The sequence below is a fragment of the Mobula birostris genome, chromosome 6, assembly GCF_030028105.1.
Source record: "Mobula birostris isolate sMobBir1 chromosome 6, sMobBir1.hap1, whole genome shotgun sequence".
In the NCBI taxonomy this organism is placed as follows: Eukaryota; Metazoa; Chordata; class Chondrichthyes; order Myliobatiformes; family Myliobatidae; genus Mobula; species Mobula birostris.
In genome coordinates this window covers 35,909,850-35,923,775 of record NC_092375.1, presented here as the reverse complement: position 1 = coordinate 35,923,775, position 13,926 = coordinate 35,909,850, and the positions used below count along the sequence as shown (strand labels likewise).

Sequence of the window (13,926 nt, the reverse complement as noted above, 5' to 3'; positions counted from 1 at the left end):
CATTTATAGTTGTTGTAAGCTTTTGCAGCTAACTAAGGAGTTACGGCTTGACCTGGTTCTATCTCAGCCAGCTTTACCACCACCCTCATATTTGATATCATTTGTAACATAGAATGCTTTGTAAACACACACAATCTTGCCACAAGGTCTGGAGTTACCTTCTCTCCACAAATTCTGTGTTACTTGTGTGAGTTAAGTATAATATTTCTTTGGAGGTTGTTGGAAAGAACTAGCTGTTTCTCACCTGCTACAAAATTTGGACCAATAAATTTAATTGACACCTTCCATTTGGAATCTATCCTGTTCATCAGTGACTTCTCAAACTGATTTGACAATACTGTGCTTATAGTTAGTTTTCTCAGGAAACCTTGTGTGCTGAAATAGCTGGGATATGCAATATGTGTGGTGCATAACGGAGGATATAAAACTTTGAATTAATTACCAAGATAAAGAATACAGATAGACTGGCAATATGCTTAGATTAATGTTTAACTAATGTGACAAAAAAAAGTTCTGGTTTAGTCTACTGTGAATGATTTAAAATAGGCAAGGAAAAAAACACAAAATTGATACCTGTTTCTCCTACTTTCTGGAACCTTGAACAAGATCAAGCAAAGATGCAATTTAGCTTCAAACACACAGTCAGTGTGTAATCCCAGGCACATGAGGACTATCCACAGCAAAACAAATCTCAATTCACATATAATACATCTGTACAAAACTATTTAATGTGCAAACCATCGATTAAAAAGCAATCATAACTAATCCAATGTTGGTCTGTGAAGTGCTGATTAATAAAACACAACTTCTTTGATTCAGTGTTTCAATGAAATTCTTGGAAAGAGTGTAACTGCTATTTGTTTTCCTTATTCTACCTTTTCAGTTGTTGGAACTTCTGTGTTTTGGAAATGAGATTATTCCATTATCCTTTATCAAATCACAGCTGCAGTCTTTCTGCTCCTGTGTAATTATGAATTACAAATAAATGTAGCTCAAACCATGCGATCTGACAGCATATTTTCCACTGTAGAAGCGTAAAGGCTTCTGCTGTAGGCCTACAGAAGAATTCATAACCCAGTATAAATTGGGCATGTTGGGGGTAGCAGAGGGTGCAGAGACAGGGAGGGAAAGAGGGAGTCAAAGTTAGGAGAGCACTCATAATGCAATAATCATAAGTGTTTTATAAAATGATGCATGGTTATTCTGGATATAAACAGTTAGGGTACCTTTCACATTGAGCTTTTTTAACTCTAAATAATTCCTTGACTTTCTGTAATTGTGCTTGATGATTTACTTGTTCCTGATCCATCCTGTTAGATTCTTCCTGGAGTTGATGGTGGACTCTATTAACTTCTTGCTGGATGCCCTGCAGAAAGAGAAAAGAAAACCCAATTTATCTTTTAAATAAATACATGTAGGGCTGCAGTAACAATGAGCAAGATATTTACATTAACAGTAAATAGCAAATGGAGGAGAAAAAATTAACTAAACTACCAACAAGCAGCACAAGGAGCTGTAGGGTCCCAAGATGACCAAACAGCACAGCAGGCTTGCTTCCCACACATGGAGGGGGAGAAACAAAATATTCAACCTTAAGTTACTCAATGGGCCAAATCATGCAGGCTGCACCCAAATTCCTATTGTACCAGGTAAGACCTGGTTATGTTTTGGACCCATGATCCAATGCCAGTCAGATCTTGTGTAGTTTCCAAATGCCCACTCATATGAAAGGATCCCTGACTTGCAGATCAAGAACTCATAGATAAATTGTTTATATTTTAAGATAATGTGTTTATTCCTATAATTTAAATGATTAAAAAAAATATATAGCACTAATAGATTAGTTATGCGTCTGAATTATAAAATGAAGCTCAGCTTCAATAGAGGTGGAGGTTCTGGACACAGTCCTTCTTTCTATCAAAGGATGAAAGTCCATTTATAATGCAAGAGAGGTCAGATACACCCACATCTAGTTATGTACTAAGACTTAAACCATAAGACATAGCAGCAGAATTAGGCCATCTAGCCCATCGAGTTTGCTCTGCCATTCAATCATGGTTGATCCTTTTTTTTAATCTCCTCCTCAACTTCAGTTCCCGGCCTTCTCCTCATAACCTTTGATGCCATGTCCAATTAAGAACCTATCAATCTCTGCCTTAAATACATCCAATGACTTAGCCTCCACAGCTGCATGTGGCAACAAATTCCACAAGTACACAACCCTTTGGCTAAAGAAATTTCTCGGCATCTCTGTTGTGAAAGGGCGCCCCTCTATCCTGAGGCTTTGCCCTCTCGCCCTAGACTCTCCCACCATGGGAAACATCCTTTCCACATCTACTCTGTCTAGAACTTCCAACATTCGAAAGATTTCAATGAGATTCCCCCCACCCCCCACAAGTGCGAGTACAGACCCAGAGCCATCAAACATTCCTCGTAAGATAACCCTTACATTCCTGGAATCATCCTTGTGAACCTCTTCTGGACCCTCTCCAATGTCAGCACATCTTTTCTAAGATGAGGAGCCCAAAACTGTTCACAATACTCAACGTGAGGCCTCACCAGTGCTTTATAAAGCCTTCAGCATCACATCCCTGCTCTTGTATTCTAGACCTCTTGAAATGAGTGCTAACATGGCATTTGCCTTCCTCATCACCGACTTAAACTGCAAGTTAACCTTCAGGGAGTTCTGCGCAAGGACTCCCAAGTCCCTTTGCATCTCAGATTCCTGGATTTTCTCCATTTAGAAAATAGTCCGCACATTTATTTCCACGACCAAAGTGCATGACCATGCATTTTCCAACATTGTATTTCATTTGCCAGTTTCTTGCCCATTCTCCTAATCTGTCTAAGTCCTTCTGCATCTTACCTGTTTCCTCAACACTATCTGCCCCTCCAACAACCTTCATATCATTTGCAAACTTAGCAACAAAGCCATCCATTCCATTATCCAAATCATTTTATACAGCATAAAAAGAATTGGTCCCAATACCAACCCCTGCGGAACACTACTAGTCACTGGCAGCCAACCAGAAAAGGATCCTTTTACTCCCATTCGCTGTCTCCTACCAATCAGCCAATGCTCTAACCATGTTAGTAACTTTCCTGCAATACCATGGGCTCTTAACTTGGTAAGCAGCCTCATGTGTGGCACCCTGTCAAAGGCCTTCTGAAAGTCCAAATATACAACATCCACTGAGTCCTCTTTATCTATCCTACTTGTAATCTCCTCAAAGAATTCCAACAGGTTCATAAAGCAGTATTTTCCCTCAAGGAAATCATGCTGACCTTGTTCTGTGTCATCAAATACTCCATCACTCGTCCTTAACAAATGACTCTAACATCTTCCCATCCACTGAGGTCAGGCTAACTGGTCTATAATTTCCTTTCTGCTGCCATTCTCCTTTCTTAAAGAGTAGCATGACATTTGCAGTTTTCCAGTTCTCTGGCACTATGCTAGGGTCCAATGATTTTTGCAAGATCATTTCTAATGCCGCCACAATCTCTAATGCTACCTTTTTCAGAACCCTGGAGTACAGTTCCGCTGGTCTGGGTGACTTACGTACCTTTAGGTCTTTTTGAGCACCTTCTCTCTTGCAACAGTAACTGCACCCACTTCTCTTTCTTCACACACATCATCAGGCATACTACTAGTGTCTTCCACAGTGAAGACTGACACAAACGGCTCATTTAGTTCATCTGCCATCTCCTTGTTCCCAGTTATTATTTCTCCTGCCTCATTTTCTAGCGGTCCTATATCCACTCTCATTTCTCTTTTATTTTTAGCATACTTGAAAAAACTTTCACTATCCACTTTGATATCATTTGCTAGCTTGCTTTCCTATTTCTTTTCCCTTCTAATGATTTTTTTTTGTTGCTCTCTGTAGGTTTTTAAAAATTTCCCAATCTGCTATCTTCCCACTAATTCTTGCTTTGTTGTATGCCTGAGTAGACATGTTAAGACTTGAACGGACTAGCATGTCTACTCCCATCTGGTGGTTTTACACAAACTTGCTAGTTAACTGTAAATGAATACCAGCTCACTAAATTGATGTCCTGTCTGTCTTCTATGAGAAAAGCCAAGAAGGTTCTCTCCTTGGTATCTCAGCCAAAATACCCCTTCAACTAGTAGTAACAAACCACCTTATCTCTGTCATTTCTCTCACAGCTACTTGCTGGGCTTATGTTCAGATTTGCTATTGCATTACAAATGAACTGCACTACAAAAATAATTAACTGTGCCGTGCTTTGTAAAGTCATTAGGCCATGCAAGCTGTCAAATAAACACAAAGAAGTAAATTAGACCATAATGCCTTGAGTCTGCTCTTCCATTCTGTAACATCATGATTGACCTGTGCCTTGTCCATTTTTTGCTCTAACTTCAGACTGGCTTATTCTTTCAACATCCAAAAATGTGTTGATCTCAGCTTTAAACATAAAGTTATTCCTCAAGCTTTGCCAGTAATTAAAGTGAAGATCATTTAATTGTTAAATCTGTTTGATATGAAAAGCATAAAAATTGAGCTGGATAATTAAAGCATTTAAAATTCTGTTTTGCATTTTTAATAACACATAAAACTAGTTAAAACATCTAAAAGCACTTATGAATAATTAAAAATAAACTAACTGCATTGAAACGATTCATAAAAGAAATTACCTTCCTTTTGCTTCCTGAATCACAACTCTACAGCGTCAATTAAAATCAATTGGGCCAATGATCTTAGTGACAATTTCCCAGTATATATGTTAGGGTATTGCACAGTGAGTTCAGCCATGGAGGAAACGGAGATTAGGCACCGTGAGTATATCTGTACATTTGAAATTTCTGCATTTGATGATCAATACATTCAGAGATGTTGGCATTTACCAACAGGCTCAGAGCCCAGCAGGTACCATGGATCGAAGCTTAGCAAGGGTTCCAGTTTCAATATCCCTTCTCTGTATGCATACTTTGAAGCTGGAACATTCACAGAGGATATTTCTATACTCACTGAGGAAATGTATCTCCGAAGTAAATTAGGACACAAAATCTTAGCATGTGCCTTGGGGTGGAGGGGGGGGAGAAAAGAGAAAGAGAAAGAGAAAGAGAGAGAGAGAGAGAGAGAGAGAGAGAGAGAGAGAGAGAGAGAGACAGACACACACACACACAAACACACACAGTGTGGTATGTCGAATTGTCTTGTGAACGATTACTTTTTGTTATACTGCATATCATGGTCTTTCTTGAGGCTTTGTTATTGTTTGCCTGGTGGGCGAGAGTGCTGATGCATTTTTGCTGAAATAACTGGGGGGGAGAGTTGCTGCTTCGCTGCTGTTTGTGTGTGGGAGGGGAGCTTTGGCGTTCTATAGATTTTACTGTCACTCATTCTTTGGGGCACTCTTCTGTTTTCATGGAAGTCTGCGTAGAACAAAAATTTCAGGTTGTATATTGTACACATTCTCTGATATTAAATGGAATTATTGAACTATTCCTGTGTTTTAATATTAAAAATATCAAGAATCTCATTCTAGAGAATTATTTTAAACCATTCAGTGTGGTCAATATTGGATATTTACTCAAAAAGTATTTCCTAATTCGAAATGATTTTATTGATGACAACTACCATACCTGTTAAGGCAGGACTTTTTTATCCCTCTTTTATTTCAGAAACACTATTTAGCAAAGTTGTATCCAATGTAATCTGGATTAAAATATCTATAATGATATCAAAATTTGAAAGACTGCACAAGTATCCCTTCCTTTTCCCTGTTAAAGTAAAGGTAGTGGTCAGACCCATTGTACTTTCTTCATAATTTCTGTATTAATGGTGGGTGTTCGGGACATACTGCATTTCCTTTCTCTCTCTCTTGAATTCTTTGTTTCCATCCTTTGATTTCAAGATAGCTTTCATTTTCTATTTGCTTGCAGCTGTCACGCAGATCTTCAATATAACGAGTCAATTCAGTCCTCTCTGCTTCTATTATTTTGAAAGTCTCCTACAGAAAGGAAAATAGAACTTTAACCAAAATATGTCTCAGATTTCAGCATTTTTGACAATTCTAAGTACATAAAAATGATACAGCTAATACTCTGCATCACATTATCAACAGGTTGACTTTAAGTATCTGTTTTTGATTACACAGCATATTACATGGCAAAATAAGTTCATCTTCAAAATAAATGGAAAACAGTGTACTGGTGGCGTGAATATTTTCTGCTTCTCACATCACCAAGCTCTCTGACCATGGGTAACAGAATATGGACACTTTAATGGTGCACTCATTCGAGTTGTATCAAGTTGAAATCACTGAACTAATTTCACGAAGGGTCCACAGTGAACAAATCTTATCATATCAACCTAGAATAAACCTAAAACCTGTACCACAGAGCTGAAGGAAATGTATGATAACTAGGAAGTTTATTATTATGGAGAGAAAATAAAAAAAAGTTAAGAATTCAATAAAGTAATTATAATAAATAATTATGGTACCTTGAAATCCACATCGTCAGTATTGATACAAACATTAACCATTCCATTCGAAATCTGCAAACAAAATGAAGCAATGTGTGACAGCAGCAGAAATTTTTCAATTATGTCACTGAACGCAAAAGACACAATTTACTTAGTAGTTAATAGTCTACTAATGTCCACTTAGTAGTTCATTTAGCTAAGAACTTAGTAAGAAGTGGGCCAAAACTTAATTTAATAGTACCTAATCATACTCTAGAAATGTTACAACACTCATATAAATTATTTATATTGCAGTTACTTTAATTACAATATTATGGAATTGCCTCTTCTAAGAACAGTGTCATGTTTTCCTTATAATCCACATGAAAATTCAAACAGATAAATTTCAGAATCAGTTTAGCTTTACTCAATGAACATGACAGCAAACAAACGAGGTCCCGTCAGAGGTGTGCTGAAGTCCTTGTACAAAACATGTGTTCAGAATCCCTCATTTCAAAAGCAAGTGTCAAGACAACTGCTAATTAAAAGGCCATGAAATGCAGTTACGTAATCTTTCTATCATCATTGCTATTCCATTTTGAACCCGGAAAATATATATATTTACTGGATTTGAATATTTACACAAATTAATTTGGAATCTAAACAATGCTCAAATTATATTGGTAGAGAAATGGTGATACAAGTACCTATTTTTATTGGTTTTCAGGATGTGCATGCCACTGAATCTTTAGCATTATTGTCATGTCAAATTTCCCCTGAACTGAATGACTTACTAAGCCATTTCAGAATCAACTATATTGGAGTGTGTTTGAGGCAATACATGGATTCTACTGGATAAGTCTCTCAGATAATTTTTCATGAAGTCTATCAGTAAACTAAAAAATTGCCTTCAATGAAAATCTATTTGTTTTCACTGACACTTTTACAAATAGTAACTTTCTTATTCTAAAATTATTCATCAAGTTGAATTTAAATAGCAACTTGTTAACCTACTAAGAGGCAGGCACTTGTTTTTTCTTTTGCAGCCCTCTTGAGATTGAGGATTACTTGTTTCCCCTCAAATTCAACATGAAAGCTGCTGTATATGTCATAAGGAGGCACAAGGTGCTTGATGGGTTGTATGAGTATGTATTTTGTGATATGGTACAACCCTTTCACCATCTCCCAATGAACGGACTAAGTTCATTTCAAGGTGTATAATTTATACATTCTTTTGATAATAAATGTGCTTTGAATCAGGTTCTCAGTGTTATCCTGCCTGTTACTTTTGGTGGTCATAGGCTAGACATTCCCAACAATCTGGGGGGGGGGGAATATTGATTTTTCAAAAAGTCTTTATTGAATCTTTTCCTCCAGCCAACTGGATAACTCTTCCTGTTACAGAACTTGGAATAAAATATCTGTTTCAGAGGTCTGATGTCAGGCTGATAAATGATATAGTCTGCCCAACAAAGCAGGCTAAGTATAATTAGCGCATCAGTGCCAAGCATATTAGTCTGAGGGTCTCCTGTGCCACAGTAACTCACTTCCACTACCGAAGCTATAGAATGCAACAGCGTAACAACTAAAAAGCTTCTTTCTTTTTATTTTAAAGGATTGCCTGATGTGGACTGTCCATCAAACTTGATTAACATCAATCACTAAGTTAGAGTTAGGTTAGTTAAGAGGAGCAAGAGAATTACTTGACTATATCTAATAACATTGGGCTTCAATAGCAATGGAGAAAAGTACAATTGAGTAAGCTTAATACATTAAAGCATACTATCAGTCGTATACTACCACCATTGATATGAAAAGATTTATCAGCTATTTGATGTTTAGGAGACGACATTTTTGAAGACAATAATCGAATAACAAATCCAACAATATTCATGGACTTCAGCTAGTTCAACAGAATTTAAAAGCCCAACACCTTTAAAACAAAAGGCAGTCTGCTTGGCTGAAACTCCTAATACAGATATTCTATTCCCTTCAATGCAACCATAAGCATGGTGGTTCATAGGGATTATCAACAGGACATAATGTGATAACCTTACTTCCATTGCATTCTACAGTCTGGGGACATCTACTACAAAGAAAGCCAGGAAGGAGTATAAATGTAAAGAGAACAGCAGCCTATGCAATTTCTCTTCAAGTCACAAAATATGCTAACTTGGAGATATTTTACCATGGGATAATTATCATTACTAAAATAATGAAGTATTGTAGTTGAAGCCGAAGGGCTGCTACACCTTTGCAACAACATTGATTTCATAATAAAAACTCCTCAGCAAGTCGGTTCAACAAATTAAAAAATGCTTAATATTTTCATGTACTACCTGAAACCATATACAATTATACAGCCATATACAACCTTCAACACTAGAACAAACTAAAAACATATACTAATTTCTCCCACCAATATTAAAGTATCCTGTATATCATAATTAAAATATCTTATACATCATAATGTCTCAGCCACATTGATCTTACCATGTTTAATCATAGTCAGTCAGATGAGAAACAGCTCCTTGGCCCACCATATCTACTTCAATCATTGTGCATATCTATACTGATCTCATTTACTCACATTTAGTCCTTAGCCTTCTATGCCTTAGTGATAGAAGTACCTCTTAAATGTGGTAAGAATGCTTGCCTCCATTCCCTCAGGCAGTCCATTTTAGGTCCACCACCCTATATCAAAAAGTTCTGCCTCAGATTCATCTGAACTTCCTACATTTCAACTTATACCTATGGCCTCTAATGTTAGATAACCCAACCGATTGAAAAAGACTGTTATGACCTACTTTATCTATCCTCCTAATAATTTTATATTGCCCCCTTATAATGTCCCTTTATGAATGAATTGCTTCAATTCTGGTAATTCTGAAATTCAGAGGTGAACTTCCTCTGAACCCTCCCCAGTGCATCCTACCCTTCCTATACTGTGGTGACTAAACATAATACTCCAGGTGTAACCAAACCAATGTTTAAAAGTTATAATCAGACGACCCTACTTTTAAATTCTACATCATAGCTCATAAATGCAAATAGTCATATAATCTTCTTCGCTACCCTATCTGCTTGTGCAGCCACTTCAGTAATCAATGGACTTGTACCCCACGGACCTTTTGTTCATCACTGTTCCTAGACTTTTCTATTTACTGTGTATACCCTACCCTTACAAGACTTCCCAAAGTGCATTATTTAGCAATTAACTGGATTAAATTCAATTTGCCATCACGTTTCCCAACTCTTCAGCTGATCAGTTAACTGTAAATATATTGGAAGTGGCAGACTTTGGTGAAAAATAAGCCACTCACCTACTTGCAACTACAGTAGTTTTAAAATGAGAATGTAGGTTCTGTTGATAGTAGATAACATTTATATACTATTTACCTTCTCCTGGCTAGTCTCAGTTTCAGATTCATCTTCACTCCTATCCTTAGAGTCACAGGATTCAGTTGGAGAAGCAGCAGGAACAAGACAAGGTGCAGGGATCTTCTGACTATTCTCAGGATCAGGCACAGTTGTTACATTGCTCTGTTCAGATTTCAAAGCTGAACAGTAAAAGAAAAATAAATTGAAAAATTAAATTAAAATATTAAAACTATATTCCAAAAATTGAGTAGTTACATTCCAAAGCTTTGTGCAAGATTTAAAAGATTACTACACCCTTCAGATATTTCCAATCACTAAGTCCAAAGGCCAAAAAAGGATAAGATTTGTCCCAGCCAACTATTTTCCTCAAGGAACTTTCACTTTCAAAATTCAATTTGCTTGTTTAAAGTTACTGTCTTTTCCTAACAATTACCAATGATTAGTTGGTTGAACAGATATTTTTTCTTTAAGTTAAATTCAAGAATGAGGCTGCATACATTTTCCCACTTCTAACCCGCTTTTTAATGCTAAATCCGTTGAAGTTTATGGGTCATAAAAACTGAAACTATTATATACTTACAAGTCTTAATTTTGTATTTGTAGCACATGTATGCCCACACACTCCAAATTCAAAAGGACGCACTAATTTTGTGCAAATAAAACTTTTACCATTTTAACTAAAATTCATGCACCAGGATTGGCTTGCATGTGTGTTATCTGAGCAAGTGGGGCTGTACATATGAAATAAAAATAAATTGAAAAAATAAATTATAAAACTAAAACCATATTCCAGTAACTGAATAGTTACATTCTAAAGCTTCATGCAAGATTTAAAAGATTCCTACATCCTTCAGTTATTTCCAATCACTACGTCCAAAGGCTAAAAAGGATAAGACTGTGGTACCTTCTCCTCTGCTGAGGCTTTCGAGACCTTTTGTGGCCTTTTAGAACATAGACCATAAGACATAGGAGCAGAATTAGGACATTTGGCCCATTGAGTCTGCTCTGCCATTCGATCATGGCTGATCCTTTTTTTTCTCCTCCTCAACCCCATTTCCTGGCCTTCTCCCCGTAACCTTTGATACCACATCCAATAAAGAACTTATCAATTCTCTGTCTTAAATACACTCAACATGTGGCCTCCACAGCTGCACATGGCAACAAATTCACCACCCTTTGGCTAAAGAAATCTGTATCTGTGTTGCATGGACATCACTCTATCCTGAGGCTGCGCCCTCTTGTCCTAGACTCTCCCACCATAGGAAACATTCTTTCCAACTACTTTGCCTAGGCCTTTAAACATTTGAAATGTTTCAATGAGATTCACCCCTCATCCTTCTAAATTCCAGCAAATACAAACCCAGAGCCATCAAACATTCCTCATACGATAATCCTTTCATTCTTGGAATCATCCTTGTGAACCTCCTCTGGACCCTCTCCAATGCTAGCACATCTCTCCTAAGATGAGGAGCCAAAACTGTTCACAATACTCAAGGTGAGGCCTCATCAGTGCCTTATAAAACCTCAGCATCACATCCCTGTTCTTGTATTCTAGACCTTTTGAAATGAATGCTAGCATTGCATTTGCCTTCCTTATCACTGGCTAAACCTGCAAGCTAACCTTCAGGGAGTTCTGCACAAGGACTCCCAAGTCCCTTTGCATCTCAGAATTTTGGATTTTCTCCCCATTTAGAAAATAGTCCGCACATTTATTTCTACATCCAAAGTGCATGACCATGCATTTCCCAACATTGTATTTCATTTGCCACTTTCTTGTCCATTCTCCTAATCTAAGTTCTTCTGCATCCTACCTGTTTCCTCAACACTACCTGCCCCTCCAACAATCTTCGTATCATCTGCAAACCTGGCAACAAAGCTATCTATTTCATCATCTAAATTATTTATATACGGCATAAAAAGAAGTGGTCCCAATACCAACCCCTACAGAACACCACTGTCATTGGCACCCAACCAGAAAAGGATCCTTTTATTCCTACTCGCTGCCTTCTTCCAATCAGCCAATGCTCTAACCATGCCAGCAACTTCCTTGTAATGCCATGGGCTCTTAACTTGGTAAGCAGCCTTATACGTGACACCTTGTCAAAGGCCTTCTGAAAGTCCAAGTATACAACATCCACTGCGTCCTCTTTATCTATTCTACTTGTAATGTCATCAAAGAATTCCAACAGGTTTGTCAGGCAGGATTTTCCCTTAAGGAAACCATGCTGACTTTGTCCTATCTTGTCCTGTGTCACCAAGTGCTCCATCACTTCGTACTTAACAATTGACTCTAATATCTTCCCAACCACTGAGGTCAGGCTAACTGGTCTATAATTTCCTTTCTGCTGCCTTCTTCCTTCCTTAAAGAGTGGAGTGACATTTGCAATGTTCCAGTCCTCTGGCACAATGCCAGAGTCCAATGATTTTTGAAAGATCATTGCTAATGCCACCACAATCTCTAATGCTACCTCTTTCAGAACCCTAGGGTGCAGTTCATCTGGTCTGGTACCTTCAGGTCTTTCAGCTTTTTGAGCACCTTCTTGCTAGTAATAATAACTGCACCCACTTCTCTTCCTTCACACACTACATCTGGCACACTGCTAGTGTCTTCCACAGTGAAGACCGGTGCAAAATACTCATTTAGTTCATCTGCCATCTCAGTGTCCCCCATTACTTCTCCTGCCTCATTTTCTAGCAGTCCTATATCCACTCTCATCTCTCTTTTAATTTTTACATACTTGAAAAAGCTTTTACCATCCACTTTGAAATTATTTGCTATCTTGCTTTCATATTTGGTCATTTGGACGTTTGGTCATAGGAGGGAGGAGAAGATGGCGGCGCGGGTCATTCCAAATGAATATAGTGTGTGTTAACTAGGGGGCCGTGCACAATCCGGATTTCATGGAGACAGCCGTGAGAAGCATGGAGGAACACCTGGACTAACTTCTGAAATGTCTGCTTCGCTGCCGCTGCTACTGTGCGATCAAGAATCTCCAGAGGGGAAGGCCCCAAATCCTCGGCTTTGCCTATTGCCTGTTGCCAGGGCCGGGGTCGAAGTGCTCGGCAGAGATGGTGCTCGGTGCTTGGTGTCGGAGAGCTGGTTGGAGGCTCTGAGATTTTGGATGGACTCAGAGTCGGACTATGGTCAGATGCTTCCAGTATGCTGCATCGGCAAGTTGACGGCGCTGGATGTTCACCATCTGCGTGAGATGATGGGACTTTCCAGACACTTTGAGACTTTTACCGTGCCATGGTCTGTTCTTATCAAATTATGGTATTGCTTTGCACTGTTGTAACTATATGTTATAATTATGTGATTTTTGTTAGTTTTTAAGTTGGTTTGTCATGTGTTTCTGTGATATCACTCTGGAAAAACATTGTATCATTTCTTAATGCATGCATTACTAAATGACGATAAAAGAGGACTGCGTGTCCTCATAATCTAATCTAATCTTTCGTCTTTTCCCTTCTGTAGGTTTTTACAAACTTCCCAGTCCTCTATCTTCCCACTAATTTGTGCTTTGTTGTATGTCCTCTCTTTTATTTTTACATTAGCTTTGACTACCCTTGTCATCCATGGTTGTACTATTTTGCCATTTGAGTATTTCTTCACTTTTGGAATACCCATGCCCTGCACCTCCTTATTTTTCCCAGAAACACACACCACTGCTGTTCTGCTGTCTTCCCTGCCAGCAGCTCCTTCCAATTTACTGTGGCCAAATTCTCTCTCATACCACTGTACTGTAATTCCTCTTACTCCACTGAAATACTGCTATGTTAGACTTCACTTTCTCCCTATCAAATTTCAAGTTCAAGTCAAGTCGCTTTTTATTGTCATTTCGACCATAAACTGCTGGTACGGTGCACAGTAAAAATGAAACAACGTTCCTCCAGGACCATGGTGCTACATGAAACAACACAAAACTACACTAGACTAAGTGAGACAACAGAAGGCTACACTAGACTACGTAAGACAACACAAAAACTACACTAGACTACAGGTCTACACAGGACAAAGTGCACAAAACAGTGCAGGGCAGTACAATAAATAAGCAAGACAATACGCACAGTACAGGACAAATTACAATCTAATAATAAATGACGTAGATGTTAGTCT

At 38.1% G+C, this 13,926-nt stretch overlaps 1 protein-coding gene across 5 annotated transcripts in view; it reads right to left on the bottom strand.

The window, feature by feature from the left end:
* The window catches only part of LOC140198938 (uncharacterized), a 126,611-nt gene that overhangs the window by 32,619 nt on the left and 80,066 nt on the right, over positions 1 to 13,926 (bottom strand). For all 5 annotated transcript variants that reach the window (XM_072260222.1, XM_072260221.1, XM_072260224.1 and 2 more), the window contains 4 exons: positions 9,828 to 9,988; positions 6,468 to 6,521; positions 5,824 to 5,973; positions 1,227 to 1,366 (listed from right to left, as the gene is read on the bottom strand). In XM_072260222.1, coding sequence (XP_072116323.1) covers positions 1,227 to 1,366; positions 5,824 to 5,973; positions 6,468 to 6,521; positions 9,828 to 9,988 — 505 coding nt within the window. The remainder of the gene's footprint in view (positions 1 to 1,226; positions 1,367 to 5,823; positions 5,974 to 6,467; positions 6,522 to 9,827; positions 9,989 to 13,926) is intronic.